The sequence below is a fragment of the Rhinopithecus bieti genome, unplaced genomic scaffold, assembly GCF_001698545.2.
Source record: "Rhinopithecus bieti isolate Rb0 unplaced genomic scaffold, ASM169854v2 scaffold_115, whole genome shotgun sequence".
NCBI classification, from domain to species: Eukaryota; Metazoa; Chordata; class Mammalia; order Primates; family Cercopithecidae; genus Rhinopithecus; species Rhinopithecus bieti.
This window is the reverse complement of record NW_016803181.1, coordinates 1,988,524-2,016,471: the sequence shown is the minus strand read 5'-3', so window position 1 is coordinate 2,016,471 and position 27,948 is coordinate 1,988,524. Positions and strand designations below refer to the sequence as shown.

At 34.7% G+C, this 27,948-nt stretch overlaps 1 protein-coding gene across 1 annotated transcript in view; it reads left to right on the top strand.

Moving 5' to 3' along the window:
• The window catches only part of SPRED1 (sprouty related EVH1 domain containing 1), a 106,145-nt gene extending 78,516 nt beyond the window's left edge, over positions 1 to 27,629 (top strand). Inside the window, exons 5-7 of the mRNA XM_017868162.1 lie at positions 9,337 to 9,495; positions 19,317 to 19,418; positions 22,192 to 27,629. Of these exons, the coding sequence (XP_017723651.1) occupies positions 9,337 to 9,495; positions 19,317 to 19,418; positions 22,192 to 22,842 (912 nt within the window). The 3' untranslated portion in view covers positions 22,843 to 27,629. The remainder of the gene's footprint in view (positions 1 to 9,336; positions 9,496 to 19,316; positions 19,419 to 22,191) is intronic.
• Positions 27,630 to 27,948: the final 319 nt, after the last annotated feature.

Genomic DNA, 27,948 nt, shown 5'->3' with positions numbered 1-27,948 from the left:
CTTCTGTTGAATAAGCCAGGTTACAGGACTTGTTTTCCTTTACTACTATTGCCAGACAGTGTGTCTTGCTGCATTTTTCATATTCCTTGTATATTATTTCATCAAAGATGGCTGTGTTCAGGTAGCTTAAAGAAAATGCTATATGCTGTTAATGTTTCCAGTCAAAGCTCGTAGACAAATAGAGAACTAAAAATTCAAGGGCTGGTTTGTTCTTACCCTTGAGCTAATCAAACTAAAGAAATCTAATGAACAGAATAGGAGACAGTTGTGGCCGAATTTAAAATGGATTGAAACTGGAAACACTACACCACAATGTTAATAATGGTTTTTTTGGGCTTGTGGAAGTAGAGTAATTTTTTTTCCTTTTTTTCTATGCTTCCTAAGCTAGCATAACTTGAGCATACAATTTTAAATACCTAAAGAATTGCTATGGTAGCATGTTTAACACATGTAATGCCAAGATATAAGGGCTCTTTACCAAAGAAAAAATTTAAACCACTTCTGTCATTTAAAAAACCAATGATATAATTGTTATAAAACTTACTTCAGTAGGATATGAGCCAGCCACACATTTTGCAAACCTGTAATTTGTGATTTACAATTACAAGAATGATGTTCTTGAGCAGTATGTTGACTGTGATATCCCTTTTTTCTGCATTTGATTTATTTATTGGGAATCATACATTAACAAGGGTTTGCAAAACAGCACTAAATTTTCTCTGAGAGCCAGCACTAGAATATGGGGCGCAAAGGGAGGAGAGAAGCAAACTTTGTTTTTGTTTTTTTCTGCAGCTGTCATCTGGCCTTATGTTCTGCTCAAGAGCTACAGCTGGAATTATTTTATTGCTTTACTCTGTATCCTTTTGCCTCTACACACAAAATTGCTATAGAAGTCTTTGAAAAATAAAAAGTTAGGCAATCACTTATCAACCATAAGAGAATAATTCTTATACCAGCAACTGAGAGAAAAACAGCTTTTCATTGTGCACTATTGGCATGGTTACTTTGTAGACATTACACATTAGTCTGTGCCACCATACAGTACTAAAAGCATGGAATGTGAGTATATATAACTGCTATAGATGTTATGTTTTTTAAACTAGAGATCATGCCAGTGTATTTACAGTCTTTGTGCCTATCATCTATTAAACTTTTTGCTCTTGTGGAAGATTTTTGGGATTTCCCACCACCTAATTTTATCTTATGTTCATGTTTCCATAGTAATTGTCACTTTTCAGGGGTTATAACCCAGTAAAAAAAAATAGAAGTTTGTCTAAGTCTGAACACTTTATGTTTAATCATATCCAAATTAAGAAAATGTTTTGGTTATTACTACAGGTTGAGCATCCCTAATCCACAATTCAGAATCCTCCAAAATTCAGATTTTCTTAAGCACTGATATGTGGCTCAAAATAATGCTCAGATTTTGAATTTTTTTTATTAGGGTAGGTATATTATATTGTATTATACACATTTATACTTAGGTTGAACATCCCTAATATAAAAATTAGGTAAGCGATAAGACCCAGTGTGGGCAGAGATGTAAGGAAATGGTTCCTCTGTCTTACACAATTAAGGGGTTTTTAGTTGATAACATAAGTTTGCCAAAGGGTAGCTTGGTAATGTAATTGAATATGTATATATACTTTATTCAACAATTCCATTTATAGGAACTAATACTAAAATAATACAGGTACACCAAGATATATGTAAAAAGAAGTACATTACAATGCATATAACAGAAATTTGGAAATGTAAATGCCCATAATTAGAGTATTAGCTAAGTAATATATGACATATGCAATACTGGACTTCTCTGCAGCAGTTGCGAAGTGTAACATGTATACTGATATGGGGAAGGTCCATGGAATGTTAAGGAGTGAAGAAAAGGAGCCCTGTATGGATAGACTAATATAAATGGGATCAAATTATACATAGCATGTAAACACATATACATGCATTAGGAAATTTAGGAAGATGTATGTCAAATAGTAATAGTGGCTATTTGACAGGGATAGTTATGGAAATAATTTTTATTGTTTTTATAACTTGAACTTTGAATAACAGTTATTCAGAGATGTTTTTTGCCTGGAGTGATAGCTCATGCCTGTAATCCCAGCAGTTTGGGAGGATGAGATGGAAAGATTGCTTGAGCCTAGGAGTTCAAGACCAGCCTGAGCAACACAGTGAGACTCTGTCTCTACCAAAAGCAAAAAATTTGCCACGTATGGTGGAGTGCACCTGTAGTTCCAGCTACTCGGGAGGCTGAGGTGAGAGGATCATTTGAGCCTGGAAAGTCAAGGTTGCAGTGAGCTGTGATCATGCCACTGCATTCCACCCTGGGCAACAGAGCAAGACCCTGTCTAGCTAACTAGCTAGAGTGTTTAGATTTATTATTGCTTAAGGAGCTCTTTTTATACACTTTTTTTTCTATTATGTCACATTTATTCCTGAGGTATCAATGTGATCTGATTATTGGATATTCGCTTGTCACAGATTATAGAATTCTCAGTGTGCGCCAGGCATATAGTTCTATGCTCCAGGGATAAAACTTAGGCAGAGTCCCTCCTTACAGGTTGTCCTAGTTCGTTCTAGCTGCTACAGCAAAATCCCTTGACTGGGTAGCTTATAAACAAAAGTAATTTGTCACCATTCTTGAGTCTGGGAAGTCCACTCTCAACAGACTGCCTGATGAGGGCCCACTTTCGGGTTCATAAGTGGTACTTTTTGGCTATATTCTCACATGGTGGAAAGAACAGGACAGCACTCTGGAATCTCTTTTATAAGGACACTAATCACATTCATGAGGGCTCTACCTTCCTAATTGAATCATAGCCCCACCTCCTAATACCATCACATTGGTAATTAGATTTCCACATATGAATTTTGTGGAGGACACAAACATTCAGAATGTAGCACTGGTTCATGGGAAAAATGTAAATAAAATAGTACTCAGAATATACGGTGATAGATACATGTAATTTTAAGGTAATTCAAAGGAGGGAGTGAATAACTTGTGAGTGAATCAACAAAGACTTTTTAATGAGTTTGTGGCTGAGGTTAAGCATAAAACAGTTTTTTAGTGGAAAATTTGAAGCATGTCATTGTTGGGCAGAGGAAGCGACTTGTACCAGAAAATCAGAAGTATGAAACATCAGATGCTAACAGAAAGAAACAGGTACATCAATATTTGTAAAGCAAAGAAACGAGGATGAAAACCAGTAGGAACAAGCCATATTAAGAAAGCATATTGACTCTTTAAGTAACAGACTGTGTATTCATTTATTCTTTTGTTCTTTCTTGGAGTTTCTTATTCACATAAGGAAAGCCACTTTGTAATTTTTAATAAGATGGATCCATTATAATAGGAATTAAATGACAGATATACATATAAGAGTGAACAGTATGACAGCACCTTGTCTTGGTAAGAATATGGAGCACTCATTGTGGATATATGAATTGTTTAAACCACCTTCGAAAATCATTTTCATTATGAGAACTGGAACATATGTATATCCTGTGACCCAGCATTTCTATTCTTGGATATCTTCTAGAGAAACTCTTGGGCATATATACCATAAGGCCTATACACTATTATTCCTAGCAATGTTTATTGAAATAGCCAAAAATTAGAACCACCCAAACATCCATAGGCAGAGAATAGATGAATAAATTGTAGTGTTCTTATCCAGACTCTGCCACCTAGTAACTTTTATTTTAGGCAAGTTGCTTAATCCCTTTGAATTTTAGTCTCTTCATATGGAGTAGGTTGATAATGCTGTGTACCTCAAAAGATGATTGTGAGGATTGAGTTAACCCATGTAAAGTACTTGAGACTGTCTGATACATAGAAAATGCTCAATATATTTCAGCTATCATTGGTACACAGAGGTAACATGACTGATTATTGCTGCACATGTCAATGTGAATGAATTTCACTGAAAAAAATTGAGCAAAAAAGTTTCAGAATGTCCCACGATATCAGTCAGTTCAAAAGCATTTATAACTAATATTGTTAAGGGATATATGTGTGGTAAAACTGTAAAGAAGATAAGAAAATGAAAAACAATATGACTTCAAGATAGGATTTATCTGCTGAGGGTCCAAGTGGTACAGGTGGGGGTGCTAAGATGGAGAAACACAAAGGAGTAATTAGTTGTATTGGTTATGTTCACTGAAGTTGGGTGACAAATGCACACGTTCTATTATTATTTATTTGGTTATGTATATAGTCCTTTATACATATAAAATAACTCCTTAGAGAACCCATGAGTCCCCTGGTTGTAGCCTTAACTCCCCAGAACTATATTAATAGTTTGGTGTGTAATAGTTTTTGGTATTTTAAAAGTAAAAATATAAATACATCAATTCATCCTTCTATCAGTTAAGACAAATGGGATCATGCCATATTGACTGTTCTGTACCTGGCTTTTTTCATTTAACAATAGCTTGGGAATACTGAAAATATCATTTTAATCGCTGCACAGAATTCTATCATATATTATAATTTTTAACCAGTTCCCTGCTGGTAGAGCCGTAAAATATTTTGATTCTTGTTTTCTTTGTTTTTGTTAAAAAATAGTGCTACTGTGATTGCGTGTGTGTATGTGTGTATCTGTATATGTAGTCAATCTCTCGAAGTAGAAATGCTGGGTCAAAAAGTATGGATTTTTCTTTTTTCCAGTGGCATTGTCAAATTGCACTCTCACCAACAGTGCAAAAAAAGTATTTCTATTTCTCCAAACCCTTGCCAACATTGAGTGTTACTATGTATTTTTTACATCTTACCTAGTGTATAAAAATGGCATTATACTTTCATGTGTCTTTAATGGTCAGTATGTTTTCATGTACTTACTGTCCATTTCTCTTTCATAGGAAAACAAAATTGGGCTTTATCTTGTGAGTCTCATGTTTCCTAGGGAGAGAGGGCCCATTTCTATGTACTGTGTAAATTATGTACCTTGCAAAAGAGTTCCTTAGTGAATACTTATTCTCCTCCCTGTCCTCTCCAGCATGTGCCCAGTCTTCCAACAAAGCTTTGGTAATTGGAAACCTTAAGGGGTTTTGAACAGAAAAACCAATTAGATTTGCCTGAAGAATAATGGGACAAAGGCTGGAAACAAGGAAATCAGTTAGAAACCTACTGAAATAAGACAGGCAAAAAAAAGATAATGAGGGCTTTGCATTAAGACAGTGAATAGTGGGTATTGAGAAGAGGAAATGGATTTGAAAGATATTCAGAAGATTACCTTGTTTAGAAAATTATTTTATTGACATAAAGACATATTCTGCATGAATTCAGAAGGATTTGGGCAAAGGTATATAGTATGTCTCTCAGTTAATTATTTCAGATGAAGAGGGAAAATGTATTTAAGCTAAAAAGTGATTTCATTGGTACAGTATATTTGTATTATACTTTTAAGTATTATGATTTATCAGGCACAGTGGCCTGTACCCATCTGTGGTATCAGCTACTAGGGAGGACCAGTTGAGACCAGGAGTTTGAGGCCATCCTGGACAACATAGTAAGACCCTGTCTCTTGAAAAAGAAAGGCAAAACAGGAATAGAATTGATGCTAAACCTGTCTGATTCTAGCAATAATATTAATTCATAAACAAATTGAAAAAAAGAGTCTCATTGAGTTACCCCTCCAATAAAGTTTAAAATAATAATTTAAAATATAAAATGATTATATATCAAAAGTAAGGGAGAAAGTATTCAGTACCTTGATTTTAAAATTATATAAAAGTAAGCTTACAAAATTGGAAAATTAATCATACTATCAAGGAGTATTAACCTTCATTTTATTTCCTTCTAACTTCTTATCTTTTTATGACTGTGATAATACTGTAAATAAAATTTTATATACTGAGTTTTTAACACTAAACATTTCCTACATTGTATATTACATTATTCTCAAACCCGATTTCAAATGACAACACCATATTTCACTTTATGGGCATATCATAATTTGCTTCACCATTCTCTTATTATGGCATGGTTAAGTTGTTTCTTTTACTATTAAAATAGTTCTCTACCTAGAGGAAAAGAAGTTATACGAAAAAGATACTTGCACATGCATGTTTGTAGCAGCATAATTTGCAGTTACAAAATACGGAACCAGCCCAAATGCCCATCAGTCAATGAGTGGATAAAGAAAATGTGGTATACACACACACACACACACACACACAATGGAATGCTACTCAACCATAAAAAGGAAAGAAATAATGGCATTTGCAACAACCTGGATGGAATTGGAAACTATTATTCAAAGTAAAGCAACTCAGGAGTAGAAAACCAAACGTTATAGGTTCTCACTCATTCTCACTCATATGTGGGAGCTAATCTATGAGGACACAAAGGCATAAAAATGATACGTTGGACTTTGGGGACTCGGAAAAGGGTGGGGGTGGTGAGGGATAAAAGACTACACATTGGGTACAGTGTACACTGTTCAGGTGATGGGTCCACCAAAATCTCAGAAATCACCACTAAGGAACTTATTCATGTAACCAAACACCACCTGTTCTCCAAAAAAACTAGTGAAATAAAAAAAAAAAAACTTTAAAACAACAACAAATAATAATTCTGAGAAAATACTTTGTGCCTAAAGCTTTTCCATTTTAGTACTCTTTTCTTTGCCGGATTCAAGAAGTGATCAAAATGTGTGAATGTTTTAAAAGCTTTTCGTACAGTTTATTAAAATTGCTTTCCCAAAAGAGTTGTTCCAGATTTTATTTTACTTCTTTGTGTGTAGAATTAGCAATGAATGAGTATGCCTGTTTTCCTTATCACCACTTTTTTAAAAACTTGTAAATTTAATATGCATTGAAACTTTTAACTTACTGAAAGAGATAATTAGGTAGTAGGAAGATACTTTTTTTCTAGTTTAGGATTCTCTAAAATGTTAATTTGATTCTTACAATTCATGAATAATATATACTTCATTGTAGATTGTATACTTTGCATTTTCAAACAGTCTTTTGTTTGCCATATCAGCCACTTGAATGATGGTTTGGTTATTTTATTCGCTGAGACCCGTTTAGGTGTGTATCTGTAAATTCATTGTGCAATATGAACTATTCCTAGTTAATAGGTTAATTCCAGGTACATTGGTAAACATTTAAAAATCATTTGTTACTTAAATATTACACACAATTTAATGAAGCAACAAACCCTTGTTATATTTTCTTTAAAAAATTATTATTTAAAAAGTATTATTTAAAGTAAAATGTGTTAATGTTTAATTTATAGGATATAAGTAGAATAACCCAGCTCATTACAGCAAGACACTAAGTTTGTTCATATGCAGATTTGTTTAAGTCAGCTTTATTTTAATTTATAATTTTAACATGATTTCTCAGTTATAATTTAGTAAAAGATAACCTAATTCAAAAAAAGTCTCAATTAAAAGCAATATCTTGTAATTCACTGATACTACTCCTAAAACTTACACTTGTTTATAGTTTTCAATCTCCTGAGTATCCCAAACCTGAGATTGTTTAGGCAGCTATTCAATTTGTAATAAAAAGAAATTGTGCACCTGTAATCCCAGCACTTTGGGAGACCGAGGCGGGTGGATAACTTGAAGTCAGGAGTTTGAGACCAGCCTGGCCAACATGGTGAAACCCTGTTGCTACTTAAAAAAAAAAAAATTAGCCTGGTGTGGCAGCGGGTGCCTGTAACCGCAGCTACTCAGGAGGCTGAGGCAGAGAATTGCTTGAACCTGGGAGGCGGAGGTTGCAGTGAGCCAAGATTGCACCACTGCACTCCAGTCTGAGCAATAAGAGCAAGACTCCGTTTCAAAAGAAAACTAAAAAAAGAAATTGTGATTTAGAGAAGTTAAAGTACGACAAGATTCTAACTTAGATCTTTTCTCACCTATTTTTTTTTCTCCCCAGTATTTTCTTCTATTCAGTTTGCTTATGATTTTTGACAATTATTTGAGTCATTTATTTTCAGAAATCTCTGAAACAAATACATTTCCTGAAGTTTTCTACTCTTCCCACTTTTGATTATGTATTTTGAAAGCATGTTTGCTGGATATCAGTGTTTAGGCAACATTTTTCCAATATTTTATCAGCAACTGTCACAACACGTTGGGACAGCTGTTATGAAAATTGGGTAAAAATAGCAGCCAGTTTTGACATAATTTTAAGTGACAGTAGATTCTCAGATATATTTTTAATAGTTCAATTGCCTACTCCTTGATGCAATAACAGCTTTGAGTTTCAAGAGCATTTTTAATTATTATTATATCCTTGTTGATAGCCCAGTGTCATAAAATAGCGTTGGTATTACAGTGATTTTCTGACTGAGAGATTGAATGCCAAAGGAATTAAATGGGACAAGGCTATTTTTTCTCTAGAACAAAACTAGAACTTGCATTTATACATTTAAAATATCTTAGTCATTTTGAATTTTATTTGATAATTTTAGAAGTAGCACCAACAGAATCTTTTAAATCTTTTAAGAAGAAAAGCTTATGGAAGGTTTGAACCCTTAAAATTGTTAGCCCTGTAGTGATTGCTCTGAATTATTTTAGAATAAGCTAGTGAAAGTGTTTCAGCCACTTTTACTTGGGTATCAGCTTTTTTCTTAAATAATTACACAGTGATGGGAAAAGTAATATCCCATTTCTTTAAAAAATTAAATGAAACAAAGCCCTTCCAGGACTTTGTGTTTTGTAGTGTGCTAAATTTTACTTACTTAACATTTATTTTACATAAATTATTGTTTATGACATTTTAAAAGCATGTCTTTAGTGAGTGTCATTTATTGAGCATATCTCCCAACCTAAGTAGTGAGAGTGCATGATTTAAATCCTGCATAATCAGCAAGTTGAGGCTAATTTATTCATTCACTCATTCAACACAGTAATAGACTACTGTTGTCTTCTGTCTTTTGACTCACTATCAACAGCAGAGTTCTTGGAACCTTTTTTTTTAACTTGCAAAATAAAACATAGATTTGTGTTTTCTTCCTAATAATATCTGCATTTTCTATGTACATTTATCACTTTTATTATAGTTAAAAGCATTATTATAATTAGCTCTTCTACATGACATGGTTAGCCTTTTAGTTCTTCATGTTATTTTAATAAGAAAGCCCGTTTTTCTCATGAAGTTGAATTTTTCTAAAAGTTCATATTACTGTATTTTGACATAGCTTTCTAACCACATACATTTGAGTTTTGGGAATTGCAATTCATAGTGATGGCAGTGAGATATACTTACTGACTTGCTAAATACTAATACATTTTTAGTATCTTATTTTGTGGTGGTGGTGGTTTTTATTCTGGCAACTAATGAGTTGAGGGTTGTTCCCAATAGGCAACTGAAGAGGATTCTTCCAGTTCTCTAGTGAAGGATCACCTTTTTCAGCAAGAGACAGTTGTTACCAGTGAGCCTTATAGAAGCTCAAATATAAGACCTTCTCCCTTTGAAGATCTGAATGCCAGAAGAGTCTACATGCAAAGCCAAGCCAATCAGGTAAAAAGATAAAAAGTATTTTTTCAGCATGTTGTTTATATGTGTAGAAATTGGATGATGTCTTAGATGAGAACATTAAAACCATCTGCCCTTTACCAGACACAGTAAAACAAACAAACAAACAAAAAAAACCAGGATAATTTGATTTATAACGAATCAAATCCAGAGTGAAACAATAAACATATATACCATAAAGTCCTATATGGGTGTAGTGATTGAGCAAGGGGATATCACAAGCATTCTTATTTTACCCCTTATCTCACAGGAAAACTTTCAATATTTATCATTAATTATGATGTGTTTACTATATGTTTTTATAGATGTCTTTATCAGATTAAGGATAACCTTTTGTTCTTACAGAACTAAATTTTTATTACATGCTTTTTCCCCAGTAATTGAGGTGATTCTATTTTTTTCTTCCTTTATTCTGTTAAATTGCTGTCATTGGTTTGCAACCTTGCAGTCTTGGAATAAACCCATCTTGGTTGCCATGTGATATATTCATTATACACACATACATACATATATACATATACATTCAAGCATATGAATTTGTCAGTATTTCATCTTGGATTTTTATGTCTGTGCTTATAAAAGAGATAAACGTAATTTTCCTTCCTTATAATATTTTTTTTCCTTTTTTTTTGAGACAGAGTCTCACTCTGTCGCCCAGGCTGGAGTACAGTGGCATGATCTCAGCTCACTGCAACCTCTACCGCCTGGGTTCAAGCGATGCTCCTGCCTCAGCCTCCCGAGTAGCTGGGATTACAGGCACCTGTCACCACACCTGGCTAATTTTTTTGTAGTTTTTAGTAGAGATGGGGTTTCATCATCTTGGTCAGGCTGGTCTCGAATTCCTGACCTCGTGATCCACCCGCCTCAGCCTCCCAAAGATTGCAGGTGTGAGCCACTGCACCCGGCCCCTTACAATGTTTTTATCAGGTGTTGCTATCAGGGTATGCTGGCTTTATAAAATAAGTTGGACAGTATTTCTTTTTTGCATGTATGGAAGAGTTTAAGATTGGTTGTTACTTCTTTCTTAAAGGTTTGGTAGAATTCCCCAGTGAAGCCGTCTGGGCCTGGATTTTTTTTTTTTTTTTTAGATGGTTTTGAACTGTGGAATTAGTTTAACAGACACAGGACTGTTCACGTTTCCTAATTCTTTTTGTGTCAGCTATGACAAGTTATAGTTTACAGTAACTTTGTCTATTTCATCCAAATTTTTAAGTTCATTGGCATAAATATATCCCATTTTGGTTGCTGATATTGAAAATATGTGCCTTCTCTCTGATTATTCTTGCTTAGGAGTTGATCATTTTTAGCCTTTTCGAAGATAACTTTTGGATTTTTTACTTTTTTAAATGTTTGTTTTCTATTTCATTGATTTCTGCTTCTATTTGCCTACACTATTAAGTTTTAGCTTTACTCTTCTTGGTTTTAGATTCTTATGAAAGCTTAGTTTCTTGATTTTGTTTTCAGCTTTTCCCTCTTTTCTTTCTTTTCTAATGTATGTATTTAAGGCTATAAAATTTCATTTCAGTGCTCCTCTATCCACATTTTACAATATTTTCTAGTTTATTCATTTTTAATGGAAAATTTTAGACATACCAGAGGTAGAATGAATAAAGGAGTAAACTACCATATGCTACTCTGCTTCCACTACCTATCATTGGCAAAATGATGATATGCCCTATTTTTACCATTATTCAGAAACGGAACAATTTCTAAATATTTGGGGTTTTCTAGTTTTTAATGTTACAAATAAAGATGATTTCATGTATGACTTCATTTTTTTGATATTTGTTGGAACTTGGTTGATGGCCCAGCATATAGTCAGTGTTTTTTGTTGTTGTTGTTTTGTTTTATTTTTTTTTCTTTTATTTTTAGAATTTTTTCTCTTGAGACGCGAGTCTCCACTCCCCCCCTATTGAGCCGCTGGAGCGTGCAGTGGTGGATCTCCGCACCGCCTCCCCACCCCCCTGGGCAAGCTCCCCGCCCTCCGGGTTCATGCTCATTCTCGGCCTGGCTCCAGCTCCCGCCAAGTAGAGCTGGGACTACAGGCGCTGGCACGCATGCGCCCATACATTTTTTGTATTTTTAGTAGAGAGCGGGTTTCACATGTTACGCCCAGTGATGCGTCTTGATATCCTGACGCCTCGTGATCCACCCACTTGGGCGGATCGCAAGTACTCGGATTACAGGCGTGAGCCAGCGGCTGCCCCTGGCCCAGTGTTTTATGTACATTCAAAAGAATGCACATTTTAGTAGTTGGGTATAGCAGCCTTTTTGCTGAATTGATCCTTTTGTCATTATGAGATACCCTCCTTTGTCTCTAGTAATACTTCTTGCCTACAAATACTTTTTTGATGTCTGATTACATCAATTTTCTTCTGGTTAGCACTTTCACAATAGTTTTTTTTGTTTGTATTTTTCCTTTTACTTCCAACATTTCAGACCTCTCTTTTAAACCATATATAGTTGGGTTTGGGTTTTTTTTCCCCAGAGTGTCTTTGTCTTTTAATTGGAGTATTTTGTTCATTTACTTTTACCACAATTATTGATATAAATCTACCATTTTATTCATTTTTTATTTGCCCCATTTGCTGTGTTTTTTTCCTTCACTGTGCTTATTCAAATATAGTTACTTGATTCTCATCCCTTTATTAGCTAATTAGTAATACAGTTGTTCAGTATTTTTAGTGGTTATTACAAATGTATCTTGCCTCCTTAAAATCTATCCTGTATTAGTGTTTTACCATTTTCAGGATAATGCACAGATCTACAGTATCTTAACTCAGTTTACCTCCTTTTTACCTTTTATGTAATTGTTATTACAAACTTTTATCTCTATAAAATTTAAAACCTTGCCAAAATATTTTAAACAGTCAGCATTCATTTAGGTTTATTCACCTTTTTATGACTTTTGACATTCTTCAATACGTTATGTATTATACTTCCATCTAGGATCATTTGCTGTTTATTGGTGCTTGCTGAACCTCATTTTTCATTATCTGAAAAAAATCTTTTATTTCCTTCATTTTTGAAGGATGTTTTGCTTTTCATTGAATTCTGTTACAATTTATTTTCTTTCATCAATTTAAAAAATGTAATACCATTGAGAAGTTTCTACCCTTCCTATTAAGAAATAATATCTTTATTGTTTTCAGATGTTTTATTATGCTATACCTAGGTATTAGGTTATGTATTTTGTTTTGGGTGTATGGAGCTCCTGGAATCTGTGACTTCATGCCTTTGAACAGATTTAGGAATTTTCAGCCAGTGGCTCTTTAAATGTTGTTTGAAGCTCAGGGAGAGTTAAAGACTGGAGATAAATTTTGGAAATCATTATCAGAGAATGAAAATTGAAGCTATGGGGACAGTTAGAATTACTTTGGAAGACTATGTTCTATTTTAAAACTATTAACAGTAGGGAATCACTAAATACTGAGTCAGTGAGTTAAGAGCAGTCACATTAGGCGAACCAGAAAAGGGTGTCTCAGAAGCCTGGGGAGGGCAGTGATGGAGTAAGGAAAGGAAATGATGGAGTAGTTAATTAATATTTTATAGCAAAAATGCCCCAATAAAATTGAAATTCATTTCTATAAAGGTAATTGATAACTGTACCACATTTTCAGTGGGATTAAGAGGTGTGCATGACTGGAGAGGAAACAAAGATGATATTTGCTAGCCACTTCTCTAGAAGCTTGACTGCAAAAGCCTTCCTTAACAAATAGATGGAGTTCGAGGGGTGCAGGGTCAATAAATGAATATGGTCATAAGATGAAGAAAGTGGAGAAATTAAAAGATTCGGGACAGAGAGAAATTGATAGAGAAGGGTACAACAGAGACTGTAAAGACAGGAGAATTGCATGAGAAGAGAGAAGTGCAAGTGAAGTTTAGGTAGAGTTACGGATTTGCTATGGAGACAGAAAGTTAATGAAATTCAAACTTGATTAATTCAGCATTGTGGGCCCTACTATTCTTGTCCTAAAGTCTTAAAAGTGGGTAGAGAGAGAACAAAAAACCTTCTAGATCATCTAGGACCTTTTCTTCCAGCAACTCTCATACCATAGCAAATACAGTTTGAATTATTCAAGGTGGACACGGATTGTAAAAGTCTCTGGGTAAGTCTCCCAGGCTCCCTGTAACTTTATTTTTCACTGATCATTATTATTAATTTTTATCATAGCTGGTGACTACTATGTGCTAGATACTATTTTAAGTGCTTTACTTATATAACTCTTAATCCTCACAACAAACTGGCAAACTACCTAATTTTAGTGATTAAAAATTATCTGTAGTTTATGTATGTTGTCCAAATTTATTATGAAATTTTATAAAAAATTAAAGAAAAATTAAGGAAAAAATTGCAAGCCAGTTTTACCTTGAGCAAAATAATTGCAAGAATAAAGGCTAAAAGCAATCTGCATGTTTTCGCTAGAGATTTTGGGATATTAAAATGAACCCACCAGGAGTCATATTTGCTTGTAAACGTCCAGGCATCCTATGAGACATTTGAATCTGGAGATACTCATTTTAACAGTTTTTAATACAAAATATTTTCCCACATACTGAGTGGGCAGAAAAACTCATGTCAGCGTAGGAGAGAGGTAAAGTATGCATATCCTGAACTAAGTCATTGATTCAAACAGTTGAGCAGGGAAAGAAAACACGGTGAATGTAACACAGGGATGTTACGATATACCAGTATTCCTCATCCCAGGCCCAGGGAATTTATTTGGCCTACCTTCTTTGGCTGAAAACTATACATTTAAAGGTGTTCTTTTGATTGATGGGGAAAAAGAACTGAACTCTTCTTCCAAAATAGTAATGGTTGTTATGATGGGGTGGTTGAAGAATGTAGTTATCAGGTAGAAAGCACAAAAAGGGCTAAATAACTAGAGAGAGAGAAGTGAACAACATCTGGCAGACAGCTCTTAGCTTTGGGATTATGACATGGCCTCTAGAGCCTATTCTGTTTGGGTCTGAATTCCAGCTTCTTTACTTACTAGCTGTGTGGCCTTGGACAAGTTACTTACGTTCTTTGTGCCTTAGTATCCTCATCTGTAAATTGGTATAATATCAGTATCTACCTCCTGGAGTTGTTATAAATATTAAATAATTAATCTTTTATATATAAAGCACTTAGGAAAAATGTCAAATAAATAGAACAATAATACTTGTAATTGATACTTTTTCTTATCTCCAAGATTGATGTGACTTAGAGAAGCAAGGGTTATATTATATAAATTTGCATAACTAGATGTTTACACATTTGCTGATGTTATAATCAGTGAACTTCTCAATTTAATAGGAATTATAATGGAATGGTTTTCTCTTTTAAAGCTGCAGTAGACCGTAGCTATACATATAGTAAAGAAATATTGTAGAAGTTTCTTAATAGGAATAAAACACAGTACCATTCAGCACAGTGCTGTTAGGATAGTGTAGCAGTTGTCCATTTGTATGTGACCCAGAAGGCCTCACTGGATGAGTTTTCCATAGTACAGAATCTGGCCCCCAGCTTGCAGACCAGACACCTTATTTTCTTAGGATACTAGGACTAAAGTCATTTTCAGAGATTCAAGTAATCTCGAGTTTAAGAAAATGATATGTGAAAATCAGAACATAAAATTTGATTTCAACAGTCCTGAGGACTGTAGTTACTTGTAGTAGCCTGATTAACACATTCTCTGCCTAAAATAGGTCTTTATGAGATCATCACTGAAAGCTAGCTTGGTGAGTGTAAAATTTCAACAAAATAACTATGTCCTTTGAATGTTTAATAACATTCAACTGGGGTAAATTGATGGGTCCTTTTCTACAACAGAGGAACAACCTTGCCAAAAGGACTAGACAGTTGCCTTGCTGAACTGTAAAGAGTAAGCTAGCAAGTTAACTTACTAGTTTTATGAATGCTGCTAGAAGACATGGCTGCTGAGTCAGAGACAAAGGACTTTGTTATTCTTCACAGTACAATAGTAGCATGAGCTTCATGTTTGTGTTGGTTTCCCTTGCTCCTCCAAATCCCGTGGGAATGATGCTCAGAAATACGTTGTCCACTCAGTGGGTTTGCATCCCAGCTTTGGAACCCTGAACTTAGGGAAGCCAAGTCTTTTATAATGACTTTTAATGCAGTTCAATAGCCTGCCTTACTTGCTGAGGAAGGAGATACGGTCTTTGTTATACTGGACACTAAACAAGCCTGTTTCCAAAGGGGAAACACTGTGTCTTTCAAGGGTTTCACTGTACAGATGTCCTTGAAAAGATAGTCCAAAACAAAAGGCCGGTAGTGCATATGCTCACTAGATCTGCAGAGATGGGACCCATAAAGCATTGTCAACAGCGTTAGCTTAGTTACCTTAGTAAAGCTTCAATAGGCATTGCCAGTGTTTGTCTTTGACTTGTTTTTTAATGCTTTGAAGAGCTAGTAAGTCTTTTGAGGCCAGGCATGGTTGCTCACCCTTGCAATCCCAGGACAATGGGAGGTTGAGGTAGGAGGAGCACTTGAGACTAGGCTTTTGAGACCACCTGGGCAACATAGCAAGACTCCATCTCTAACATATAAATTTATATATATAAATTAGCCGGGCATGGTGGTACACACCTGTAGTCTCAGCTACTCAGGAGTCTAAAGCAGGAGAATTGCTTGAGCCAGGGAGGTCCAGACTGCAGTGAGCCACACACACCATTGCACTCAATCTGGGTGACAGAGTGAGACGTCATCTCAAAAAAGAAAAAAAAAATCTTTTGGATGGATAGATACATTGTTTCAAAGTCTTAAAGGCCTGGAAGCCATTATGTAGTTCTTTAACTCAGTTTCTTTTACTTTCACATTACCGGGTTCATTTCACTCTAGACAAATATGACAGCGTATGTCAGAGATTTATGACATGTTTAATACATAAAAAAGAATATATTCACTGAATACTTGAGAAACCACCAAACAACTTAAAACAGGAACACCCCCAATCTATACCTTTGCTTTCATCCTAGAGGTAACTATTTCCTGGAATTGTTTTTGTCTGACATTCTCATGTTTTCCTTGATAGTTCTAAAACTTGTTTCTTTTTATTCTCCCAATTGTATATTTCAGTTGTTTTCAGGTTTTTGTTGTTATAGGCATACTGCTAGTACAGACTTTCTTGTCCGCAACTATTCATGTGCGTGAGTTTCTTTAGAGTATTTAGCATTGGATTTTTGACATTGATGTGCTACAGAAGGTTCTGGGACAAATTGGACTTTAGGATTGATGTGTATGTACCGTGTGTACAGGGAATATGTATTGAGTATTTGAAAGACTTTGGAAATAACTGTGATTGTTCCTTTACAAATGGATTTTAACTGCATGCTCTCACATGGCCTTGATTGCTAGGTAATCAAATGTTCTGTGTCACTTGTCTGTATATTCTGGATTCAGATCTTTCTGTGTTTTATTTGCAGCTAGTATCTCCTAGTTTGTGATTATTTTTCACTCTTTGTGGTGTTTTGGTGAACAGACATTATAAATTTTAATGCAGTTGAATTTATGATATCTTTTATTATTTTTACAGACCCCCCCTCCCTATCCTTATCTTAAAGATTTTCTTCCTAATCTAAAAGTTTTAAAGCTTTGTCTTTAATGCACTTTAAATTGATTTCTGTGGTAGGGATCAAATTTTATTTTTCCACATAGGTTACTAATTGTCCCCTCACTGTTTATTGGAGCCTTTCTCTGCACTGATACGCAGTACCATATCCGTCACGTCAGATTGCTGTGTATGTTTGAGTATTTCTGATGTCTCTAATCGACATTAGTGCCACATTGTCATCTTTACTCTAGAAATGCTGTAGCTCTATAATAACTTAATATTTGTAGAGAAAGTGCCTAACTTTGTTATTCCTCTTGGATCTTTTTTTTCCCCCCCAATTTGGCTGTTTACCCTTTTAAAAAAATTAGAATCAGCTTGTCAAATCTGGTGACGAATCCTTTTATGGTTTATATTTGAATTGCTCTGAATGTGTATATTAGTTTAGGGGATAATTTATCATCTTATTCGTGAATATGATATATCCCTCTGTTTAGCTCTTTTCTGTATCTTTACATAAAACTTTGCATTTTCTTCTTTGTGAAAGGATAATACATATTTTATAGGATTATTTCTTTGTACCATTTTTATTGTTTTATTATAAATGGAATCCTTTTAAAATTTTAATTGTGACCAGCTTTGAAGAAGCATCTCTTACGACTTTTTCAGCTGATAAATTTTCCTGAAGATTATAGCAAAAGTACCAAATTTTGAGGATATTAAAAGCAGAAATTAATTGGGTATAACTTATCACATCTGTTTTAGTAAGTGTGAAAAGTCAATATTGTCCATTTATTTGTCTTTTCACTTAGAGATTGTGTGAGAGAACTAATATTCAGATACCCTATTGACTCAGGTAGTTTTCAAAGTGTGTATTAAGTGGTGTGTATGACTTTTTTCTGAGACAGTGGTGAGAAAATGGACATTTTTACTCTTTAAAATAGTTATTAGAAATACATATTTAATATACTAGTTGAGGTCATTGTATTCTACCAGGAAAGAAAATTGTTCTCTCTGCTTCCTTTTGTGTAATGTTCTTCTATTTTTCACTTGACCAAATATCTAGCTTATTCTGTGTTTCCTTCAAGTCACATTTCCTTTCATGCCTTCCCAGACCATTTAATCCATAGTTATTTCCTCTTGTTAATTTCTAAATTCTTACATATTCTACTTATAAACATAGAATGGCCTCCATATTGTATCATTAAATGCAGAAACCAAGGGCACAGTACAAAGGGTCCTATTTTAAAGCTGTGTGTGTGTGTGTGTGTGTGTGTGTGTGTGTGTATGTGTATGTGTAAAAATTTTTGGAAGAATAGACTAAAAAAATTTTTTTTATGATAGCTTTTAAAACTGGGACTGAAAGGTCTAAGATGGAAGGAAGATTTTTACTTCATGTGCTTTTATACTATTTGAAAATTTTGCTATCTGCATGTATTACTATTTTCAGGGTTATAGTTTTTATTAAGTATATAACAGTAGGAGTTGGATCAAAGTTATCTGGAAAAATAAGAAGTAAACAAGATTGCCAAAATGTTGATGATAACTGAAGCTAGATAATAGACCTGTGGTGATTCATTACATTATTCTCTCCTTTTATGTATATTGGAATTTTCATCATAAAATTTTAAAATTAAACATTCATACATTTTAGCTGTAATTTAGGTCTGAAATGGGCTTTGCAATTCAAACACTTGTAAATGTATCAGGACACTAAAGATTCCTATTTTTTTATTGCTATGTAATTCACCTACCACAAAATCATCCTTTAAAAAAGTATATAATTTGGTGATTTTTATTACATTCACAAGCTTATGCAGCAGTATCAAATTCCATATCACTTCCCAAAAAACCCACACTGATTATCAGTCATTGCCACTCCTTCCCTATTCCTAGCCCCTGGCAACCATTATTGTGACATGTGTAACTACTTTATTTCTTTTTGTGGTTGAATAATATTCCACTCTATGGATTTACTACATTTTGTTTATCCATTCATTAGTTGATGAGTATTTGGGTTGTTTGTACTTTTTTGACTATGTATTCGTTACTTGTTAAAGTTTAAATGTGTAAGAAAAGACCTACAGTTTTTGTTTGTGTTTTAGGTGGGGGGAAATAATTATATTTTATTCTCAAAACCGTTTTGAAAACTTTACTGCTAATAGGTTATGAGGTTTTGGAATATACACTGTACATAGTTTCATTAAAAGTAAAATTCTTGTGTCATTTAAGTAGAAATTGTTTGTATTTTAGATAACATTTGGTCAGCCAGGCTTGGACATTCAGAGCAGAAGTATGGAATATGTACAGCGGCAAATATCCAAGGAATGTGGAAGCCTAAAGTCCCAAAATAGGGTAAGTAATGTTAGTTTTTCTTCTGATTTGGAATTTAACTAATTAGTATATAGGTGAAGTTTTCTAGTCTTTCTAATTCTCCATATAATTGAATTGTACTAGAAAATTTTTCATTGTGTAAATTTGCTGCATATGTGCTCATAAACGCCATTAGTTAAAAACTTTCCAGACTTCTCATTTGAGTCTAAAAGATTGCTGGAGCTTTTCATCAGATAGGACCAAAAGGAATTATATATTGTTAATTTAATAAACTGTATCTGTCACCCCACCCTTAGCTCAGACCTAAAAAATTTTTTAACCCTAATTCCATATATCTGGGGACCAGAAGTGTGCCCCAAACTGAGTCAGATGCTTACTTGTAGTAGACTAGTCACTATGTCCAGGAACTAGAGCTAAAAATACAAATTTGTGTAGTTAGAAGCCTGCATTTATGGATGATGGAAGGAGTCAAAAGACTTAATTTTGTTCTTTGGCCTCAAAGAGCCAACCTTCCCAGAAGGTATGTGGAGGTAGGGGTATTTTACGTCATTTTCAGAGACTTTTGTGTACCAAAGGTATAAACATGTATGTCTTTGTATTAATTTGCTAGGACTCCCACAACAAAATACTACAGATTGGGTAGCTTCAACAACAGAAATTTATTCTCTTAAAATTCTTAGAAGTCCCAAGATCAAAGTTGTTGGTAGGTTTGGTTTCTTCTGAGTACTTTCTTCTTGGCTTGCAGGTAGCTGCCTTTTCACTTTGCCCTCACGTGGTCTTTCCTCTGCACGTACATCCCTGGTGTCTTTCTCTGTGTGTCCCAATTTCTTCATAAAGAAAACAGTCAGATTGGATTAAAGTCTCTCCTAAGGGCCACATTTTAATTTAGTCACCTCTTAAAAGGCTCTGTCTCCAAATACAGTCACATTACTGGAGGCTAGGGCCTCAACATATGAATTTGAAGAGGACATAAGTCAGACCATAACATTTTGTCCTTTGTCCCCAAATTCATGCCCTTCTCACATGCAAAATACATTCATCCTCATCCCAACAGCCCCAAAGATATAACCCATTCCAGCATCAACTCTTAAGTCCCAAATCTCATCCGAATAACATCTTTCAATCAAGTGTGGATAAGACGAGGTATATGTATCTTGAGGCAAAATTCGTCTTCAGCTATGAACCTGTGAAATTTGTAATTTCATAGTACAAATACTGTAATAGGATAGGTTAGAGAATATCATGGTAGGAAAGGTACAGGGTAGGCATTCCTATTCAAAAAGTGAGAAGTTGAATGGAAGAAAGATGTCATGGGTCCCAAGCAATTCCAAAACCTTACAATAATTCCATTAGATTTTTAAACTTTTTAAAATATTTTAAGATTTTTTAAAAAAAGATTTTAGGATTAAGAATAATCCTTTTTGTTTTAATGTTCTGCCTTCTGGGCCCACTGGAATGGTAGCCCCACCCTCTCAGCTATAGGTGTCAGCATTGCCCCCAGGGCTCTAGGCTGCTACAGCCTGGCCCACTGACACTGAGGAATTGACCCCACCCTCTGGAACTGAGGAGAAAACTGCCTGCCTTCAGGCTCATTCTTCCCTTTTGTTGAAAGATAAGTCATATTTCACATTACCTCCTTGGCCCATCCTGTAGAATTCCAGAAGTCCAACAGTCTTCCTTCATTTTGTCCTGACTCTGTCCCCTTCAATCCAGATTGACAGCATTTCGTTTTACCATGTGATTGTCCAACCACACCCTAGATATTCTCTCTGAACATGCTTTCTCATTTTATTGCAAATGGGTAGACATAGAACGCATCAAATCTTCATATTCTATTCCTTTTTGCTTAACAGTTTCTTCTTTCAATTTGTGTCTCTCATCTCGAATGTTACTATAAGCAGCAAGGAGAAACTAGACTACATCTTCAACACTTTGCTTAGAAATATCTGCTAAATATTTAGGTTAATCACTCACAAGTTCTACTTTCCAAAAAACACAAGAACACAATTTAGCCAGGTTATTTGCTGCTTTTTAACACAGGTTGCCTTCCTTCCAGTGTGCAAAACATGTTCTTCATTTCCGTCTGAGAGCTTACCAGAATCACTTTTAAAGTCCATATTTAGAAGCAACAGTCTCTTCAAGGCTCTTTCTAACATGCATCTCAAAATACTTTCCACCTCTACCCATTACCCAGTTCCAAAACCATTTCCACATTTTTAGGTATTTGTTAGAGTGACACCGCACTTTTGACTAATACTGACACTAAAATCAGTATTAGTCAAGGTTTTCCAGAGTAGAACCAACAGGATGGATGGATGGATGGACGGACGGACGGACGGATGGGCGGGCGGGCGGACGGGCGGAGGGACGGACGGGCGGAGGGACGGACGGATGGAGGGACGGACAGACGGATTTTATTTTAAGGAAATGACTCATGCAATAGTAGAGGTACAGATCCAAAATCTGCAGGGTAGGCTGTCTGGAGACCCAAGAAATAGTTGTAGTCTGCGTCCAGAGGCACCCTGCTGGCAGAATTTCTTCTTGCTCAGGGAGAGCTCAGTCTTAGTTCTAGTAAAGCCTTCAGTGGATTTCATGAGGTCCACCTACATCACAGAAGGTACTGTGCTTTGCTTATAGTCCACCAATTGAAATGTAGATCTCATCCCAAAAACATATCATGGAAACATCCAAAATAATATTTGAACAAATATCTGGACACTGTGGCCCCACCAAGGTGACACATAAAATTAACCATCATAGCCCTCATTGCAGTTTTTATCTGTTTCTTTTTTAGGTCCCTTTAAAATCAATCAGACATGTCAGCTTTCAAGATGAGGATGAGATTGTCAGAATAAACCCTCGAGATATCTTAATACGTCGCTATGCAGACTACAGACATCCTGACATGTGGAAAAATGACTTGGAAAGAGATGATGCTGATTCCAGTATTCAGTTTTCTAAACCAGACAGTAAAAAATCAGACTATCTGTACTCTTGTGGGGAGGAGACTAAGTTAAGTTCACCTAAAGACTCTGTGGTATTTAAGACGCAGCCTTCCTCATTAAAAATTAAGAAGTCAAAACGAAGAAAAGAGGATGGTGAACGTTCTCGCTGCGTATACTGCCAGGAAAGGTTTAATCATGAAGAAAATGTCAGGGGAAAATGTCAGGATGCTCCAGACCCTATTAAAAGATGCATATATCAAGTTAGTTGCATGCTCTGTGCAGAGAGCATGTTGTATCATTGTATGTCAGACTCAGAGGGAGATTTTTCTGATCCCTGTTCGTGTGACACTAGCGATGACAAGTTCTGCTTGCGATGGTTAGCCCTGGTAGCTTTGTCTTTCATTGTACCATGTATGTGCTGCTACGTCCCTTTGAGAATGTGCCATCGCTGTGGTGAGGCATGTGGTTGCTGTGGTGGGAAACATAAAGCTGCTGGATGAAATGGTCCAGTGCCAAAATGAGCTTAAAATCTTTGTTTCCAGGAATTAGCTAACTTGGATTTGTGGAAGCTTTTGGCAAGCAATATGGAATCTTGCCTGGTATCATTGGGGCCACACATGGAGGAAGCAGAACTCATCAGTTCTTGGCGTTTCACGCCATGCCTAACTTTTCCCTTGAGTGCATGGCATGTTTTGTTACAGGTTGTAGAGTATTTGCAGAAGGAAACCATTTCTGGTTATTTGGCTATAAAAGTCAGCATAAAATATGATCCAACTAAAAGGGATTAATTTTTTGGCATTTTGTGTATTTATGCATTAGGTGATGGGACTTTTAAAGGTTTGAATTTATTAGGACATGAACTAAAAATAAAAGTGCACTAGGGGACAGTTGATTTCAATTTAAGAAAAGTTAACACTTGGCAATTACAAGAAGTAAAACAAGTGCAACTAAATCATTTATTAGTTGTTTTTTGAAAGCAGTTTTATGTATAAATAACAAATGTTTATATTTAACTAAATGTAAGGTACGAATTATTACATATTAAACTTTTCTTCCCCTTCCTAGTTCTGAAGTAGATATATATATATGTATATCTACTGTCACATTCCATATATTTTGAATATTTAACTCATCTAGTTAATAATGTTTTTATTCCATGTGAATGATTTGATATTTTCATCCTTATTTCTCTTTGGCTACAATTTATATTGAGTTATATCTGTACATTCTGGTAATCTAAAATCCTTAAAAATACTCTAATAGCCTTGAGTGACCAACTTTTTTTTTAAAGCACAGATGTAATTGTCTAATGTTTTGATGGGAACGTAACACTTATTTTATATAAAAGAGACTGAGTAAACAAACATTATAGAAAAAAAGTGAAGTTTTTTAGTTGTTTTTGTGGTATTCAACCAGCAAGTTGTTTTCTTTCAGAGTTTCCTCCTTCAAAAAATTATATTGCATTTACAAATGTTTTACAAGGCAGAAAGTTTGACTGGATAGTCAGTGTAAAAGCTTCCTCTTGAGATCTTCATTTATCATTCTGCTAAACCAGAATATGTTCAGCTGTGTTACTAATTTTTTAGCTTAATCCTCAGTGCTTATTATTTACATAACAGTGATAACTTTTTATCAGTTACATTTTATTTTTATTTAAACTGGCCAAAAGCAAAATTATTTTATGTTAAAATGTGTGCTAAACTATCCCAGGAAAGTATTTAATCCAACATTGTAAATGAAGTATCTTGTACATATAAATGTATTTCTTTTGCAGAGCATTATATTACTGGATGTTTAATTTACAAAATAGTTGGATAAATGTTCCAACAAACTTTAAAGTACCTTGAAGTCAAATTGTCTGTTTTGTTTTGTTGTTGTTTTCTTAAGTGTTACATTAAAACTCTAACCAAGGAAAGGGTTCTTTAAGAACATTCCCTTAGAGGGATACAGTTGAGAAGTGTGCCTTTTTTTTAATGGCTTGAAGTTTCAGAGGTGATAAAAATTAAAATCACACTACCATTTGAAGCTCATTTTCTATGCAGGTTTTTAAACGTCATTTATGTATCGTTCTTTTTATATATCGCACTTAAGCTTGTGTTAGCTTTTTTCTTTTGCCCCAGATCAAATGGAACAATGTATATAACACTATCTGTCTGTAAAATACTTTTTTTAAGAAAGCATTTATATTTATATGACAGCTTGAACTGACAACATTGTGTATATAGATCATCTTGAAGTATTATTTCACATTGAAAAGAAGAAAAATATATTGATAACTATAGATGTTATGAAGAAGAGGGTATTTCTAGTTTTGTACTAAAAATCAATTGGATGAACTAAATCCAAAACATGACACTGTAGCAGCAGTTTTAAGTCTTATTTTTACTGTTTATATATTTGAATGCTGCTACAACAGATGATCTTCATCCCTGAAGTTTTCAGCTAAGCTTGGTTTCCTAGAATAGACTGTTAACTTTCAAAATTTTTATTGGTGAAATGGAAATACTGTTTTTCCTTGTGAATGAATTTTCATATTTGTAAGTGCTAAGTTTATAATTCAGGTTTGATCAAGGTGTGAATTACTGAAGAAAATAACTTGCTGGCTCTATAGGAAAATGCTGTGGAAATGAACTGTGTATATACTTCTGGGAGGAACAAATTTAATCATTTCTTCTGTTAAGCACTAATCAGTATAGTGCAACTCCTGGTTCTGTACTGTATTTTATATGCAACATATATGCTTTAATATTTTAATGTTTGTGCATTAATATTTTCAATTTGTTTAACCACTTTGCTGCTAAGATTTTGCCGTCCCATTCCCATTTTTTCCTTTACAATTTTAAACAAGTTTCTTCATTAAAAACTATGGTGATGAAATGGTTTTTATTTTACCTTGGATCTTTATAGTTAACATACCCAGTTTCTAAATCAGTCTACAAGACTAACTGATGATATAATGTTCTCTGAATCCCTATGTGGAAGTTTTCTTTTGAGTAAATTAGAATTCCTTTGTGAAAGCAAATGGGTAGTTTAAATCACTGATTCTTAAACATGTGTATAGGCACCTTCAGGAACATTTTCTCATTATCTGTACAGATTCAGCACTGCCAATTGGCTTTTCCTCTAAAACTTTTCTTTGTTTTTATCTGATATAAGCAGATGGCTCAAGACAGCTGCTTCAGTAATAGTATTGAAAATGGAATCATCTAAATGGTATGACAGGCAAGACTGGTCCGATGAACTTGTTTTGTTCAGAATCGATAATTCTTAAATGATATTTTTCTTGGCTTGAAAAGGGACATCATTTGATTTCTGAAGAAATATGTCATGTGGAGCTTCAGCACCACCTACTGGATGATTTCCAGGCCAGAGACATGAGATGGCAATAGGGATCTAACAGGGTTCATCACTACTACCATTAAAGGGCTATTTATGTGGTGACCACCTCTACCAGGGAAACCAGGAATAAGAACTATCTCAAAGGAATTGTAAAATGGTTATTTTCCTAATGTGTCTTGTTGGCTTGCTGAAAGATTTTAAGCACTTTTTTTCTTACATATCCTGTTTTAAAATATTGGTAGATATTTGGGACTGGCAATCAAACTTAATGGATGTACTGAGGCATTTATAGAACCAGTTGCTTTAACTCTCAAAAGCCATTACCAAAATGGTATTTTTTTCCTCCTTCTGCCAGTCAGGGAGAATTTTAAAATAATTCTCAAAACATGGAAAACATAATCACACCTGTATTTTATCATGACAACTTAAGAAAGAGTGTGTGTGTACGTTTCTTTCTGGTGTTTTTGAGACGGAGTTTCACTTTTGTTGCTCAGGCTGGAGTGCAGTGGTGCAATCTCAGCTCACTGCAACCTCTGCCCCCTGGGTTCAAGCGATTCTCCTGCCTCAGCCTCCCAAGTAGCTGGGATTACAGGTGCCCACCACCATGCCCAGCTAAGTTTTTGTATTTTTAGTGGAGATGGGGTTTCACCATGTTGGCCAGGCTGGACTCGAACTCCTGACCTTAGGTGATCCACCCACCTTGGCCTCCCAAAATGCTGGGATTACAGGCGTGAGCCACTGCCCCCAGCTGTGTGTATGTTTCTGAGATGATGATGGGGTGGGGTTAGAATTTAAAGGGAAAAACTTGAACTACATATTTTCATTGGTTATTCAGCAGTGCCTAAAATGAGCTTTTGAAGTAATGTAAATGCACTTTCAATTCATGTGTGTAGTGCCATCTGATATCTTGGGTAAGTCTTGCTTTTTCTTTTCTTTTCTTCTCCCTTGCCCCTTAATTAAATGGCACAGAAATGTTTCTTAATGTGCATGTAAGTCTCTAGAGACAGGAAATGTGCTTTCCTCTAAATGGTCAATGTAAAGAATTTTAAGGATATTTCTTGTATTGAAATTTATGTTCGATTTTGTGATTACACTTGGAAATATGTGTTAAATTGGGTTTTTAATTGTAGCCCAGAGGTGCATTAAGCAAGTGTAACATTTTTTCTGCATAAAACTTAGAAAACTTTAGTTACCTGAAAGGCAAGGATTCTTTACTGATTATTATGCTCATTCTTGATTTGACTTCCATGATCACATTTCAAAGTGTAAGAGGAAGCACTAGAAACTGGCACTATTCTTGCACTAAAAAAGTCTATAAATCATGATAATAGCACCATGAGGTCCTTTGCAGTGAGACAGACATAAAGAATGAATTTATTTAAAACAAACACAACCTGAGGTGATTTACATAAACCAAAAGAGAAAAAAAAAAAGGCTTTAAGGTATTAGGTACTGTTTGCCTAGCAGCCAGGTGGTTATAAGACATTCATATGCTTTGGTACACTGAAATGCTAGCCATTATTCCTGAAAGCTTCTTAAATTGCATCAGTTGTCAGTTTTGAAATTTTTCAAGAATAAACGAGTTGAAAAGTCTTTGTATTAAAAATACACATAGATTTTGTGAACATTTCCAGTGTGTAGTGTCATTTGCTTTCTATTTCTGACCTCAAAAGTGCCTCACTTGTATATTATTTCCATTAAAAGCTTGACTGCATTCTTTCTAATGAACAATGAAAAACTGTTTAACTTATGTCGTAATGTGTCTCCTCAGATACAGTTAACTAGCTTGATAGTTTTGAGTATATAATGTAAATAATACATTATAAGTTTGTGACCATTTTTGTTACATCATACCCATGTCATTGGACATACCAGATGATTATCATAAGATTTTATTTTAATGGTTTTTTTCTGTCCTGGAATTACCTGATTAAACCTCTCATGAATTCTAAAAGGACTTTTTCTTATTCTCCTAGAGCTTATCAAATTATCACATAAGAGATAATTACTGGAGGAGAAAGTAGTAAAAATGGAAGCTTTTGATAATTCTGTTCTTTAAAAGTATATTTTTAAACTGAAAGTTCACATGTAGTTCATCTTAATAACATTTATTCATCCTTCATTCAGATATTTTTTAAGTCTCTTACCTAATAATGTTATATTTATTGGTTTGGTAACATGTTGCAGCTAAGCTAATGACCTTAAGTGGCAAATGTTTAACCCAAGACTACTGATTTTTTTATATTCAAGTCAGTTTCATGGTTTTA